This window comes from Amphibalanus amphitrite, unplaced genomic scaffold (genome assembly GCF_019059575.1).
Source record: "Amphibalanus amphitrite isolate SeventyFive unplaced genomic scaffold, NRLGWU_Aamphi_draft 000575F_arrow, whole genome shotgun sequence".
NCBI classification, from domain to species: domain Eukaryota; kingdom Metazoa; phylum Arthropoda; class Thecostraca; order Balanomorpha; family Balanidae; genus Amphibalanus; species Amphibalanus amphitrite.
The window spans coordinates 46876-63308 of record NW_024882069.1 but is presented as its reverse complement, the minus strand read 5'-3'; the positions used below and the strand labels follow the sequence as shown (position 1 = coordinate 63308).

Here is a 16433-nt window from a genome sequence, read left to right as displayed (position 1 = left end):
GAAATTGCACAGCTACCTTACACAGTGTGTGATATTAGGTATGGCTTGGTACTGTGCTGCGTTCGACGATACAACATGGTACGGCGCGGTACGGCGCGTTCAGTGTGATAATGTGCAGTAGCTAACGACACAGTGCGGCTTGGTACAATGGGATAAAGTGTGTAACAAAGCGACACCGTATGGATGGCACGAGTCAACAATAAAGCTCGACACAGCTGCATGACAGTTTAACAAGCAGTTTACAGCATGGTATGCACGAGAATGGCATGACACGTACTTAAACTGCGAAAAATAAACAGATGCAATACAACCCAGCGACCATCCGACCGTGTCCTCGGAACTGAAAATTGCACCAGCGCTCTGCGGAAGCGCGTACGGCACGTAGCACGCAGCAAATGGGTGCGATCACCTATCTGCACACTGTGCAGGTGGCCACGTGACCTCGGCGTACCCCGATGACCTCGGCCCTTTGCTGCAGCGGGCCGCAGGTGTACGTGGGTCAGCCGACTGCAGGATCATCAAGGACTCGTGCCAACCGAGGACCGGGATGGGGTGGTTCGCGTTAGAAGTCTTCGATCTGAATGTCAAGAAGTCTAAATGTCAGGGCTTTCTGATTTTCTATAACTTTCCAAAGGACCTCTAGCCTCACGGATAGGTCATCCCCATAGTTCTCAGAGCTCGGGTGGGGCGGCGCGTTGTTTTTGCCCGTCCCCGCGGCGGTGACGCACGCGCTGGTGTACCGTTTCGGTTCCGCCCGGCCGGTCGGTCGGTCGGCGGGCTCCCGTCGCCCGGAAGCCAGCCGACACCTGTTGGAGCGACATCCGGCGGGGACGGCCGCTCGATCGGGTCGGCACTGCGGTATCAGTTTTTATATCGGCACCGCCCCGCGCCGTCCGCCGCCGGTGGCGGGGTGAGTGTCGTGTCGGGTGGACCGGCGCCCCTCGGCCTGTCGCGCTACTGTTGGCGGCAGGGTGGTAGGTGGGAACGGAGAGACTGGACTGACTTCTGGCTACCGAGCGCAAATGAGGCTGAGCTGGGCTTTAAAGCGTCCGTACCGAGCTGTAGCGACCATCGTTGTCTATCGGACACATGCCAAGAGGCACGAAAGGGATGAGGTTTCAGAGTGGAACTGTTCTGCGGAAGTCCTTCACCTGGACGGTACGTGACCAGCCGTTTGGAGATAATTACATCCGACCTTGCCACCTGCTCTCCCACCACTCACTCTCTCCCGGCCTCCCCGTCCTCCCGTTGGCCCTCCACCCCTCTGCTCTTCACATACAGAGGACGGAGGTCAGCAAACAGCACGTGCCGCCTCTAAACACACCCTCCACTTTCCGCACTCCGTGTGTCCTGTGTCAATCGCATACACTCTCCCTTTCCACTCCTCTACTCTCTCCTGTCCTCTCTCCAATCCTCAGTCAGTCCACTCTTCCCTCCCGTGGCTCCCCAATCTTCCGTGTTCCTCCCTCTCACGTGTGACGCCCGTCACATCGTCAGTGACAAACGTGTGTGTGTTGCACGCGCGGGGGTGAGCTCGCGTGCCACTGCCGAATTTGTCGTAATACACGTCAAGGGAACAGCACTCTTTGGTGTACTATTGGAGGGTGTTGCTGCTATCGCATCGTAGACACGAGCTGTCGTTTTGTTAGGTAATACAGCTGTCGTGAACTCTAATCCTACTAGCCCTTGTGGGAAATCAGGGAAGTGGAGAAAATGCCATTTGTGAAGCGTAGTATGTTTTGATAAGAGCATAGGCAATAAAACGCTAACTGTTATGCATTGAATAGCGCAAGGTATTCTCGCAAACTTGTTCAGACCACCTTAGTATTTCTCATATTCCTAAGAAGGAAACTTCCGTAAAGGAAATTGACCATTTTTGATATTGAAGAATCACCTGGCGACATTTTACATACTGTCAGGATCAACTAGCGTACCACCATAACTACAATCGTGACACTAGCTTGGAGACGAATTTCTCACCGTAGTCACAATTGCTCACTGCAAACAAATACGTTTCCATGAGAGGAAGTCCAGCGCTGCGCCGACGCCGTGATGTCGTGATCGGGAGTTGGTCACGATGTGATGCAGATGTCTCCTTGGAGTGATGACGGGTAGCTCGGAGCGACACCGGAGCGCAGCGCCGAGCGTCACGTTCGGCCAAGTCGGTCGGGCGCAGTTAGTTCGTGAGGAAGTGGTCCGTGGGAAATCTGACGACTGCCTGCGGAGTATCGTGGGTGCTGCAGCCGTCCCAGCGACCGGTCAGCGTCCCAGGAAAGTCTCCAGAGACAACTCACCGTACTACTAACGTCCCATCGCCCCACCAACGTCCTATCGTCCCACCGACATCCCGTCGTTCCCGCGACGTGCTATCATCAAATCAAAGTCCTATTGCAAAACCATTGTTCCAACTTTCTGCACTAACCGTCAATTCTCTCACCAATGTCCAAGCATCCCCCAAAAAGCATGGCCTAGGATATGTGTAGGTCATTAACAGCGTTTTGCCTTTTCGCATTAGCTTTTAAATACATCCATGTATGTAACGCTCACTTTACTTGCTGCCATTTGCAATTAATATGAAAATGAGTAGCAGCACATCGTGCGGTGCTATTACGGCTATAAACGCTTCCATAACTTACTACTGAACTGCGGCCCGCTGCCAGAGGTGTTTGCCGGAAGCTACATTGCAAAACGTCAGCAGAAAACAAAGACATGTCCCCCGATGTATGTGAACACCTTGTAAAGACAATTTAATGAGCTACATACATTAACCGGCAATTTATTGGCTGTTAGGCCCTCGTGCAGGGTGTCCGGATGCGGCATGAAAAATGCAGCGCAACTATCTCGATCATAGGCGAGAGCTTTGCATAAACGCAGGAAGGCTTGGGATTTCACCTGGATACATTCGCCTCTTCCTTTGTTGATTTTGTCGGTGCTATGTACCGGCGTCCGCATATGCATTCCAATTTATAGCTTGTCTGTAATGACAAGTCGTTTATGAATATCAGACTTGATGCAATGCAAATGTTGTAAAGGTGAATGCTGCGAATTTTGTTATATATGACACCTGGTTATATACCATAGTTAGGTACATGAAAGGTACCAAAGTGGTACATAGGCGTACCAATATCGTGTAGTAAGGTAAAGAAATGACATGTAGGACAGGAAACAACATCGTAAGGGGATCAGCCCCTATGGATCACACTACCCGGGGCTCACACCCCACTCGGCGAGGGGCGGCCGCAAACGATCGGCCGCACGGAAGAGGAACATTATCTAAGTTTTATTTCTCACTGAATTAACTCGGCCATTCGTCACGTTTCAAATTAAAGTGGTTTGTTGGCCGGGACCGATTTTTATTCTGTCTGCTGTGGTGTATCGACCCTGGCAGTGTGTCCCGCTCGGTAAACGCCAGCGTGCGGTGGTGGCGACTGCGGTGGCGGCGGTGCTTCACGCTCAAATGAGCTCTGACAGGGCCCGCCACGCCGCGCCGAACGCTCAGCACACACACACGGCACTCGCAGTGCCGACCGCCGCCGGCCCGACGAACAATAGCAGGATGTGAAAACCGTACCGGTATCGACGCATGACGGCGCACCGACTATCTTCTGGCGCATCGCTCCGCTAGGACCGACCACGCCCTGTGCGAGCGAGCGAATATCTATGTAGAAAAAAACGGCGTCAATTAGAAGCTGAAAGGCCTTCGTGTTTTGCTACTTCGTGGAGTTAGAAGGATGGGATAAGCATCACTGCGACATACGATAAGACTTGATAAGTGCGATATGCACACGCACAAGTCCCTCTCATGTTCCCATTAGCATATATCTCAGACAATTATCGTTGTCTTTGTGTGAACTGTGTAAATGACCCCCAACTTTCCAAATTTGCTCATTATCTTGCATTTCTCAGCGACCATCTCATCTCCAGTCAAAACCAATGGGTTCATTTTAAATTGTATTTTATATCCATCCTACAGGAGAGTAACAGCATCATATGTGCAGTATTTACATTCACGAACTCACAAACCGTAGCCGAGCAGGAAAAAGGCGGCGTGCTTTGATTCCGTGTCAAAACATAACATCCATATATACGTGTCACCGCCCCGGCCGAGGGTTCGGCCGCCGCTCCTACGGTCCTCCCGTCGGTCCGCGTCCCCCGATGGTGAGGTAGCGCGGCGCCCCCGGCCGGCCACAGCCGACCCGTGAGGGCACCGCGCGTGCGTCTGTGTGGTGAGTGTGGGACAGGTAAGGCGGTGGCAGGCGCCTTCCGCGGCCGACAAAAGTGTAACATGAAGAGCACAACACTAAACACTCGGCGCTGTCGGCGCACGCGCTCGTGCTCACACGCAGTCACACGCACTCGGTCGGGAGACAGCTGAGATCAGGAGACCGGGTCGGCTCGGCGGACCGGCGCGCGGCCCGCCCGACCGACGGGGCTCCAAGAGACGGCCTCTCCCGTCAACAACAACAACAACACGCGTCGGCCACCGGCCAGCGCGGCCCATCCCAGCAACACAAACGGCGCGGAGCCAGAGAGACTGAGAGTCGCCGTCAGCGGCGGCGACCGAGAGACAGCGGCGGAGAGCGACTAGAAGGTCCTAACGTCTGCCAACGTCTCGTCCGAGAGACAGCCATCTCGGCGTTACGTATGTCAACTGATACGAGAGAAACAAACGCGATAATGAAACCGTTAAATTACTTGGCACACGACAGCAATACGCAACACATACTAATGTCATCCGAACACGCTCATTCGGCCGCAAGGGTAGATACAAAACCTTAATGTACACATAATTACCTACGAGCTCACCTCTTGACGCAGATGATATGCGTGTTCGCGCGTGTGTTTGTGTGTTTGTGTGTGCGTAAATACTCATACATGGCATGTACAAACAACACAGAATACACCGAACCCCACAGAGGGCACATCACACTCACGACCTGTTCCGACACCGGTCCGCCAGTCACCCCGCGCTCGACTCTCTCTCTCTCTCTCTCTCTCTCTCGCTCTCTCTCTCTCACTCTCGCTCTCCCGCTCACACCGCTCTGCCTACCTGTGTGTCAGTTAATTTACCCTGCTGTCCACAGTATGGCCTCTGGGATTGCTGCGGTGCTGCGTCTCGCGCCTCGCGCCGCCCGCCCCAGTGTCCCCTCAACTCAGCCCCTGCCGGCTTCTATAATACTGGTGCGGTTCTACGGCATCTGATACCGAACATATCCTGCTGCTGGGCGTCAAACTCTGGCTCGGGAGCGAACAAATGATTGGCAAAATATTTACGCGGAGAGCTAGCCCGGTAACGCAAATTGACAGGTACTCTTCAAAACTTGCGTTGTTCTTTGCTATTGGTGGACAAACATAGTCAAACAACAGTAACTTCGTCGAGGCTCTCGCCGAACCAGTCCAACAAAACCCATTAACAGGTGTGCTGGACTGGGGCGCAGGGCGGGACGGTTCCGGGTCATTTAGGGGACTGGCCCGGGACCTCTCTGCCGAGAGAGATGCCGCCCCGGGCTGCCCCCGGGACCCCGGGGCCTCCTCGAGGGCCCGGCGCCGGTCCCGGGCCGTGGGCTCGGGGCCTGTATCACACGTGTGTTGTCTAGGGGCGCGGCGGCCCCGTGTCGCCGGTCGCTCACATGTGGTGTGCCAGCGACATGGCGGCGGCCGTCTGCTGGAGGCCCACGCCGGCCGCCTCGGGGCTACCCTGCATCTGGTGGTGGTAGGGCGGCATGTACTTGTGCTCGGCGGCGTACTTGGCGGCGGCGGCGGCGGCGGCGGCCTGCTCGGCGGCCGCCTGGCCCGGCAGGTACATGTTGATCATGCTGCTGAGGTCGCCCTGCTGCGGCGGCGCGCCGTACTCGCGCTTCATGGGCGCCGCAGAGGCGGGCCCTACGGCCGGCGGCGTGTCCGAGCGCATGCTGCTGGGCGAGTGGGCCGGCAGGCTGGCCGGTCCGGAGCCCATGCCGCTCTGCATGCCGCTGTACGGACTCGGGCTGCAAAAGACACAGGAAGAGGGACGGTTAGATGGGCGGCGGGTAAAGTGAAGTAAAACCAACCCAGAGAGCAGCGGTGACATCAGACGTGAGACGAGACAACAGACATAAGGCAAATGCTCAGATGGGTTAGTTTAGTGCTGACCGCGTAACACGTATAGATACTAAGCACAGCAAAGTAGCCCACACCGCAACTAGTTATCACATACACTGGACTCCTACCCCTTCACCTTATCCCTGGATGAGAAGACGCAGCTTCACTCACACGTACTCTTCCTCCCACTCGCTTCAACACTCACCTGTTTGTGTACATGACGTTGTAGCTGGATCCGTTCATGTAGCCCATGCTGGAGGTGGTGGGCGGCGTATATCCCCGGCCAGTCATCTCGTACTGGCCGCCGGCCGTCATGTACGGACTGGCCATGTAGCTGCCGTAGGCGGCGGCGTGCTGCTGATACGCCGCAGGGTCGTACGTCGGGTAGCCTGGGGGAAAAAGGGAGAGTTTGGTGAGTTTAGATTTATTTGGATACGTGTTTAAGCGAGTGTGAACTATATGGAAACATTAATATGTGTTTGAGATTCGGGGATAGGTTGGTAGAAAAGCTGAGAATTGGTTTATGTGCGCAAGTGCGCACCATTTTAGGATGCATCATCAACGAAGTAGGCTCACCGACACTTCTGCGGCGAGTTTTTGCCACTTGTTCCATGGGCCGGTCGTTTGCACGGTGACAGAACAAGTTCGACAGGAGGGCGGGGTAGACGGTGGCGAGATAGCGGCAATGACTGTGCAGCCGGCGCGGCGGCCGCCGGCGGTGCGGGCCGCCCGGGCCGCAGTTACAGCCTCGGCGGTCGTCGCCGGCACCCCGTAAAGTTCACACGCTCCGATCATGAATCGCGGGATGAGGGCGTCGATAGGCGTGCCGCGGGGCGCTGGCGGCCCACCCAGGGCGGCCGCCGCGGCGCCGTCTCCCTCTCTGTCTCTGTCTCTGTCTCCAGCGGCCGTCTCTGCGGCGGTGGAGGTCAGCGCTGCACGGAGCGGTCACAATTGGCCTGCTCTGCACACCCCCCTGTTTGCTCTCGACGTGAGAGGGGCGCGCGGTCCGAGCCGGCTCCGGTTGCAGCTCGAGGGGCGCCGGGGGGGGGGGTGACCGGGTCCGTGCGACCGGCTGAGGGTGTCACGTAAGCGCCACGAGCGGGTAATTCCTAGAAGGGAGACGTTCAGCAGTGAGCCCCAGGAAGGCAATAGGACAGATCAGCGACCTGATCAGGCAGAAGTCTAGGCAGTGAGCGGATGCAGAAACTCAGGCGATATGAGTAAAATGTTGTTTTAGCCTGGTGTGACGTAAACAGGTAGAAAGCAGCTGGGGGAGAATAGTTTAGACTCCAGACTTCGTAAAAATTAAGCCGCCTTTCAGAAGTCTGACCGGGTGACACGGTTGTCTCCGTTGGTCGTCTGCAAATAGCGTAGAGGTCTGAGCTACTGCGGGAGTCTGAGGGACCAGAGAGTCTGCGAGTCTGAAGTCTGGCCGGATAATACCGGGAAGGTCGTCTCCGCCGGTGGTCGCCCATCTGGCGTCGTTTTTAGCGTCTGAACGGCCGGCCACTGACGGTAATCCGCCGTTTGCGGAGGCTCTCTGTCCCTCGCCGTCGACTCTCCGTCTCCCGCCTGCCGTTTTTGCGAGACCGTAAATCCGCCACCACCGCCAGACGACACGGTGTGCGTTTCATGGCCGCGTTTACCTTCTCCACAGTCTCGCCGCCCCAGGGTCGACTTCCCTGGCTCACTTTCAATTATCGCGAGCCATTAGTGCGACCGTAAAGACGCCGCCAAGTGTTGCAGAATTGCCGGGGAGTTAGAGCTGTACGGTGGGTGTAAAAGTTGGGCATGGTTGTGTTTGAAGGTGCCGCACGGAACGCGAGACGGCTTCTGGGGCGGCGGCGGAGATCTGTCATCAGCGGATCACAGCGTGACGAGATGACGGTCCGTGACGCGTCACGTCGGACCGTGACGGCCGAGCGTCGTGAGTGATGGTAGCGGAACGGAGGCGGTGGCGGCAGGAATGTTGGTGCAGGATGTGTGGCGGTGAGGGGCAGAGTGCTCCGGTCGTAAGCAACAGAGCAAAGAGAGGCTGCACCAATAAGTCCAGACAAAAAATTCAGACTAGGCAGAGTTAGTTTCCGTGATCATGACCCGATCACAAGAACGAAATAAGGATCGACGGGCTTTGTCTAAAAAAAAATCACGCCGTGCAATAATCAAACCCGACTTAGCTCAGTCGATCGGAGGAGGCTCAGCTGCTCGGTGAACCAGAGACAGGCGACGTGCCCACTGCCAACGGTTTGGGCCGCCGAGCGGTGCCTATTTTCCGCGCGCTGCCGATGGCTGTTTGCTGTACGCGCCGCGGCCGCGGAGGCGGTGCCAATGTTTGCGCCGCGTGTTGGCTGTGCTGTTTGAAGAGCTCTGTCTCCACACAGCTCTAGTGTTTGTGGTGGCGCGACTAAATAGTTCACCGGTCGCCAGCAACTCATCGCCAGACATCACTGGCGGTCGCGGCGACTTCTGGGTGTCCCAATGATGCCTCTTCGGTAATCGGCTATGCTTCCTGAGTTTGACGGAAGCCGTGGGCGCTGTTGATGATTCAACGGACAAAAATGATGAAATTGAATTTCAAATGCTTGACTGTCATCATAAGTCGCTTAAAGTCATACCATGTAACCCAAAACCGATTAACTGTTCGCAAAATGAGCAGCCTATACGGTAAACCATTTCGGTCGTCACATCAATCCATCTTCAGCATCAAATGCTGCCAAAAGGTCGTCTTTATCCCGAGTGCCAACACTTCTCAACGGGTAACAACAGTATTACGTGAGCACCGCTCACAATTTGTGTTTTTATACGGTCCTTGTGTTCACCCATTGGCAGTGGACCACTGTGTCAGCAATAGGGAACAGGTGAACCGTCACAAAAGTGGCCAAACAAAAAGATTGCTATCATGAGTCCATTCAGAGAACAAAAACATTCCTGACTTTTGTGTGCGAGTGAGCCGGCCCAGTCTGGCTATGAATGGAGTGCAGTTTGGCGCCGTAGTACTACGGCCACCATTGATTCCCCGGAGAGACACAAAGGAGCGACACGCGCCGGCCGGCGCCGCTCGCTCTCTCAATGAACTCTCCTTGTCTCTTCTCTGCTCCTCCGGCGCCAACAATCGCTCTGCCTCTCATTCTTTGAGCTGCCGCCGGCGCCAGACAAAATAATAGAAAAGGACGCAAGTTTGCGCCGTGTTACTATGGGAAGCTACCAGACGTGTCTGTGATTGTTACAATGAGCCTAACTTTGTGATGGCAAACAAAACTGATTTGCTTATGTAAGCATGAGATTGAAAAGGTGATACTGAAAGAGCAATTCATCTGAATGATTGCCATTTTCTACTGATAGGTGCCGAGTGTATCGTTTCTAAGCGACAGGTTATAAGGTAAACAGCAAGGTAATGGCTGATTTTCGCATGAGGTCCGAAATAAAAATTGCAATGATTGGAAAATACTTGATCTTGTAAATCTGACATACGCCGGCAGCGAAAGTCGCGCTCCTGCGGCACCGTCCTCCAAATTCAATCTTCACTGAGCTGTAGCTCCCCGGGCCGTGGCTCACAGGAAGTAGTGGCCGCCACCGGTCACCACCGACCAGAAAAAATACAGAGGTGTCCACCCTCCCCTTTCAAACGGTTCGCGCCGGGTGGATGACTACTGTAAGGGGTTGGTGGCAGGCGCCCGGCGTTTGGGGCCTGAGGTCGAAGCCTTCGTTTGGAGAAAAGCAGTTGAAGTCGACGGTCGAGGCTCGGGTCGGGCGCCGGTTGGCCGTTCGGCCGCCCGGTGATTCGCTTGTCGCTGCCGCCGGGACGGTCACCCCAGCGTGTCTCTGTGGCCGGAGCGGTCACCCCAGCGTGTCTCTGTGGCCGGAGCGGTCACCCCAGCGTCCCCGGCGGTCACCGTCCAGTGCCCCTGCCCCTCGGGCCGGGACGGCGGATGGCGCACCTGCCCCACCCCAGCGGCGGCACGGCTCACCTGTGGTGGCTGACACGCCACCCACCTCCCCTCCGTCCTGTCCTCGGCGCCGCGCGGTGACACGCCCCGGCCCGGCCGACCCGGCACGGCACACACAGGTGTGTGCGGCGCTCCTTCTGCCGGCTGACAGTGCCGCGCGCCAGGAGCAGGCAGGCGACAGCTTTCAGCTGACAGAGGACGCACGCTGCCACTAATTCCTGGCCGAGCCAGAGGGAGTCAGATCTCTGACAGACAGTCTGACTAGACAGACAGCAGCAGTCATTATTAAATAAGATAATTTTTTAATGACTCCGAATCGTCTTGCTTCGTTCGATTCCCAGAAAACAAATCCCTTGTATTTGTAAAATAAAACGAAAAAAAAACTTCCACAATACCGGTAACACCTGCTGGATAGAGCGCGGAAGCGGAAAAGCGTGAGCTAGGACCGCCGCTCTGCCTTCGGAGGCCGGTCGTCGCCGTCTCTGTCCCCACCGGCCATCCGACCGTCTCTCACAGGCCGGCCGGCCGCGCGAGCGCGCAAACAAACACATAAATAATTCCAAATCGCCGTGAAGGCGACCCTAACCGGAGTGTAAGTGTCATAATGAGCCCGTGGAGACTCGACCGGGGCGCGACCCCGCCGTGCTCCGGTGACAGATCTGAGCCCACGGGCGGCGGTAAGTACGGTCCGCAGGTGGACGGACGCCGCCGCCGCCCCGTACTCCGCCCTCTCTCACCTCTCTCACGGTGAGAGCAGAGAGTGAGATGGAGAGCAGTTCGGAGGGAGAGGGAGTAGTTCGGAGAGCGAGAAAGGTCTGATTATGTGTTTCTAAGAAGGTCAGGGAAGAGATTGCGACACTTCAGATATCAAAAATAAGACTTTTGTCCAGACTCGTGTCCTAGGCCTAGCTGTAGGATGCAAACAAACAAGATTTAAACGGCGCTACCCAAATAAAACCAGTACGATATGAATATCATGCCTGGAGCATATCCAGTTCCATAATACGTTTACGAAGTAATGACGCCGTCGTTAGGTGAAACAAACGATAATCACTCCACACCGTTGTGTCCGTAAAGCCCGTGCCCTTTTTATATCTGGCCATCTCGGCACGTTCCTGGCCGTCTCTAATCTTGGTGCTCCAGTAGCGGCGACTGTGCGCTAGGTCGACATTATCGCCCGTCTTGCCCAGTCGACAGTATCGCGTCTTGTCCGTCTCCCCTAAAGACAGCCTCTCCCGTCTCGCCCAGTCTGACTCGACCTGGGCGGGCACGCTCGTCCCGTGTGAGACCGGCACTGATGGTGCGATCCTATCGTCTCGGCTGACAGGCGACCCACCGTCGGCTACTAAATGGCCTCCTTATGTCGGGTAGTCAGATGGTGACACCGATATTCGTCCGGGCCGGCTCCCGTGCCGCCGACTACGCGCCGCGGCGGAGGACGGAGATGTCTGGGACACCGCATACATGACCAGACACGACCCAGACAAGAGGTGTCTTAGATACGAACCAGACACGACCCAGACAAGAGATGTCTTTGGTTCAACCAGTCGGACCACCACCAGTCGTAGGTATTCTACACAAGGCGTCAGGCTGTCTTGGAAGAAAGCGACGAAGATGTCCTAGACGGGTACGTTTCGGACATCTTGCTTGATAATCATTCCGTTTGAAACTTTTGCCGGATGGTTACCAGACATTCTTTACCCGGAGAATTGCATCTCGTGGGAGAAGCGCAATAAAATCAAATTTTAATTTGCCAGCCCATTCTGTCTAAAAAAGTTTATTCACAAGCCTTTTGAGAGGAATACTGGTACTCGTTGCAGCAGCAGTAGTAGCAGCAGCGGACGGGAGCAGTTTTGCCATCCCCTATTGCGACACCGCACCCTGCCCCCTCCCCCTAGTGACGACACTGCACGGCTTCAACAGCCACTGATTGGTCTGAACTGGTGCCAAATGTCGGCGCGCTGAACAGCGCCAAACTGAGACCGATTGGATCGACGGCGGAACGCGCCGGGGCCTTTGTTGCACGCTCGCCTGTGTCCGCAACGGGGACAGGCCTGGTACGGTCGAGCAGGGGAGAGGAGGGACCGGGACGGGGTCGACCACGGGTGTCGAAATGTGGAGCTTCACCCGAAGCCGGATACATGAGAACGGCTAAGCCTACCGGGAGGTTTCAATTATTTAATCAAAATCGTAATCAGTGATAATCCCACATCAAAGATGCTTAACGAAGCTCTCGACAGACCGCCATTTTTGCATTCAGAAAATAGGAAATAAATCCAGCTTGCTACGATTCGTCTTTTGATTAACTGCAAAAATTCAGATGGACATTCAGAAAATGCAATGCAATTCGGACAAGCTACGTTACGTCTTTACACTTCCTGTGCTATAAAATGCATGCAATGTTTTCTATCCAAACAGCTTTACAACGCAAATGCAGGTGCCCATTATTTTTTTATGTGGGCTGACTATCGTCCAATTTACATGCACAATAATGCATCCTGGGTGCTATCAAGCATCCCGCTTATCTTCCAATAGATTCACTCACCGTTTGGCATGTATCCGTTGGGCATCTGGTACATATCCCGGGTCATTGCTGACGCCTGCGAGCGGGACGGATCGGCCTGCAGCAGACCTCCTCCCAGCGGAAACTTGTCCTTCTTCAACAGGGTCTTCGTCTTCCTCCGTGGCCTGCGGAGCGACAGAGAGATGTCAGATCACGGGTCGGGTCAAATGTTGTTGTCTGAAGGGTGACCGTGACGGGCCGGATCACATATCATGTCAAAGGACAAACTCCGGGAAGGGGCGAATAATATGGACAACTCGACACTTCTTACTGACATGTATGGACTGTGATATAAATTCATAAATAACAGCCATACACATGAACAACGTAACAGTGAAGCACGAAAAGGCACGGAGTACACACATGCACCGGATGAAAGAAGCACATCAAAGAAGATCACTGAGCTAGGCCTCAATGAAGTCTCTGACGATCAGGTCCACCCGGCGGCAGTTTCGTCTGGCCACTCGGCGGACCATGACAGCGCCGGGTCCTCCGTCACTCCCTCCCTCTCCCTCCGCTGCCCGGCGGGTCTGATTGACTGCCGTTTCCTGCGGCCCGAGTACGTGCCCGTCACGTGGCGACGTGGCGCCGCCGACACGTGTCCGGCGGCCGGCGGCACGTGACCTGACATCGGCAGCAGGTCCGGCTACCGGCGCGGCCGCGCGCGCGCGGTCACCGCCGCGCTCCCCTCCCCCGGCGGGGAGGGGGGGGGGAGAGGCCCAGCGGCAGAGCACCCTGCTGGCTGATCAAATGTAGAGGATGTGTTCCTATGATGCACTCTACATTATTTTGGGTTGCAACGACCGGTTGGAAATAAGAATATGTGGCAATCCATAGCAGTCATGATGCAAAACAATACTTGAACAGGATGAAGGTGCTCGTCGGACGTCTGAAAATCAAGTGGTAAGGTGCACTTGTATCTATTCAATTGTTGCGCTTCAATCATTGAACTCACTTCAGTCAAGGAATCTAGCATGGCCAGTAAGATAATTTTGAAACACCTACGTAGGTATCCCCTAATCTTTTTATTCCCGTGAGGTTGTTTTTGCAGTACACACAGGAATGACGGTAACACAGGTTATTTCTCTCAACGAGCGGAAGCAAAACTACCGCTTTGTTATTATCGAAGGTTCCATTGATTGTCAATACCACAATTCACTCCAATTTCTTCAAGGTTGGCCGTTAACTACTTAATTTTGCGCCCGTTTACGTTTTTTACTTGCTCAAGTTCCCACGTCGTTTCCACACCGCCACTGCGTGGGTTGAGCCGCCAAAGTGAAAATCAAACCGCCGACGAAAACTGCAAATTATCACCACCCAACAATGCTTCCAAATGCCACCTTTGGTCACATTTTTTCGTCACCTGGCCAAAAAAGCTGAGGCGGCACTTCCGGCGCGTCAGAGCCGTCAGCGGCGCGCCGAGATTGCCACCGACAAATTGCCCTCGAGAACAGGCCGAATAAACGCCGGTGAACAGACGGCGAACAATGGCTGCCGGTCGTCTGAGGCGTTAATTGCCCACTATTGCCCGCCGACCTTGCCCGAGGCTAAACAGAGCCTACCCGGCGGGTGGGTCAAGTCGCGTGGGTCGGAACCCCGGCTGGGAGACTGAGGCGATAAAGGGAGGAGTGGTCAGACGGGACCGGTGAGCTCATGTTCAAACGGCTGATCATTCCCTGAGGAAAAAATGAAACGAGCCAATAACGATACCGAGTGAGGCTAACGTAAAATGGCTTCATAACGTAACATAAAGCGGCAAATTTGAATGATGGTAGCTACCCAAGAAGTGCAATCCGTATTACACGCGCTCAATATCGTACCAATTTCTTAGTGGCGCCTGAGTCACCTGTGCACCTTCTTCGCTGATAACGTAAGTGCACGCAGGCACACGTATTTGCTCCAGGTAAACCATTAGACACCACGCATGGCCGTCAACATTGGCTCTATTTTTACTGCTGACTGGCACCCTGGAGCACCTGCCTTCCTCTATTACTTCTAATCGATACCAATATGCAAACGTCAGCAAACATAAGTACGGCTGACGGAGGGCAAACGCCGGCCGATTTTCGGGATTACCAGACCCAATATCACTTATCCGATGACGGTGTGGCACGCATTCATGTTTCGGCGGGGGTATCCGTCATATTCGTACAAATCCACCACTGCACAGTGCACAGACACTAATGGAAGCGTCTCTTGCCTTAACGCTAGCTCACGGCCTAATTCACTACGGCTGCCATCGAGCCGTAATTCCATCATTCCCAGTCACCGCGTCGGCCATTCGGCAAAGCGGGTGTAATGACAGCACCGACCGCCGCGGGGCGCGTTCGTCACATACACTGACGGTCACGACGCATTCCATCGGCCGTCGTCCACTCGGCTTGATTCTGGCCATCACCGGTCATCGCATCCATCACCCGCCGACGGTCACCCCAAATGTCGCCGACGACGACGATGACGACGGGCGGCGGCGGCGGCGCGCGACACCAATCATCATCAGGGGACACGGCGGCGGTCGATCGGCGGACACCACCCGAACGACGCCGGTTCGACGCACCATTACACACACACACCGCAAGTCACGGTACACCGGGGCACACCTGCGGCCGGCAGTGGTACGGGGGGACAATAGCACAGGCGCCGAGACCTGGGACAGAGAAGGGAACTTGGAAATGAATTTAAATACATAAAATGCCAGAAGGTGGGATAGAGTGAGATACATAAGCTATAGCAAGTGGCTTTGGATTAGTCGATACAGCCTTTGGGTTAAAAGAAATGGAAACTGAAGGTTATTTGGGAAGGCCATGCTGTCTGTCTTGTTGTCACTGGCTTCAGCTTCGATTAGGCATAAGTTTCTTTGCAAAATAGGCAGCCGGATGGGAAATACAGGACACATCATGTTGAAACCCATGCTATAAATCATTAGCATTAGCAGGGATGACAAAATGAAGATGACATATAAGCTTGGCACACTACAGTTGGATCAGGATGATGATCGCCCACTGAGACGAAGACAGAAGTGGTAGCACCAGCAGCGACAGTAGCACCAAACACAACTTTCACCCACAGCACAACCAAAAGCAGCAGTAGCAGCTTCATCTCCCCAGTCTCAGACTCCTGGCATCACCACCGTCCAGTCTCCGGCCCATCGCTGTCCACCGCGGTAGCAGCTTCAGTAGCAGCAGTAGCAGCTTCATCTCCCCAGTCTCAGCCTCCTGGCGTCATCACCGTCCAGTCTCCGGCCCATCGCTGTCCACCGCGGTAGCAGCTTCAGTAGCAGCAGTAGCAGCTTCATCTCCCCAGTCTCAGCCTCCTGGCGTCATCACCGTCCAGTCTCCGGCCCATCGCTGTCCACCGCGGTAGCAGCTTCAGTAGCAGCAGTAGCAGCTTCATCTCCCCAGTCTCAGCCTCCTGGCGTCATCACCGTCCAGTCTCCGGCCCATCGCTGTCCACCGCGGTAGCAGCTTCAGTAGCAGCAGTAGCAGCTTCATCTCCCCAGTCTCAGCCTCCTGGCGTCATCACCGTCCAGTCTCCGGCCCATCGCTGTCCACCGCGGTAGCAGCTTCAGTAGCAGCAGTAGCAGCTTCATCTCTCCCGTCTCAGCCTCCTGGCGTCACAGCCGGCCTGCCTCCGGCCCATCGTCGTCCCGTCGCCGTCCGCCGCGGGTGCCGTGTTACTTCCAGCCCATGAAAATTCCCCACCGCCGCCAGATGTGAGCTCCCGGCCGGTCGGCTGGTCTACCGACACCACACCGGGCCAGCCGGCCGGCCGGTCGGTATACCGATACCACATCGGGCCGGTCGGCCGGCCGGTCGGCTCGGCGGGTGCACGTGGGCCAAATT

General features: G+C 55.4%; 1 protein-coding gene across 2 annotated transcripts in view; it reads right to left on the bottom strand.

The window, feature by feature from the left end:
• Positions 1-3938: 3938 nt before the first annotated feature.
• The window catches only part of LOC122394136 (transcription factor Sox-2-like), a 30653-nt gene continuing 18158 nt past the window's right edge, over positions 3939-16433 (bottom strand). For both annotated transcript variants that reach the window (XM_043390775.1, XM_043390776.1), the window contains 3 exons: positions 12574-12716; positions 6287-6470; positions 3939-5987 (listed from right to left, as the gene is read on the bottom strand). In XM_043390775.1, coding sequence (XP_043246710.1) covers positions 5627-5987; positions 6287-6470; positions 12574-12716 — 688 coding nt within the window. In that variant the 3' untranslated portion in view covers positions 3939-5626. The remainder of the gene's footprint in view (positions 5988-6286; positions 6471-12573; positions 12717-16433) is intronic.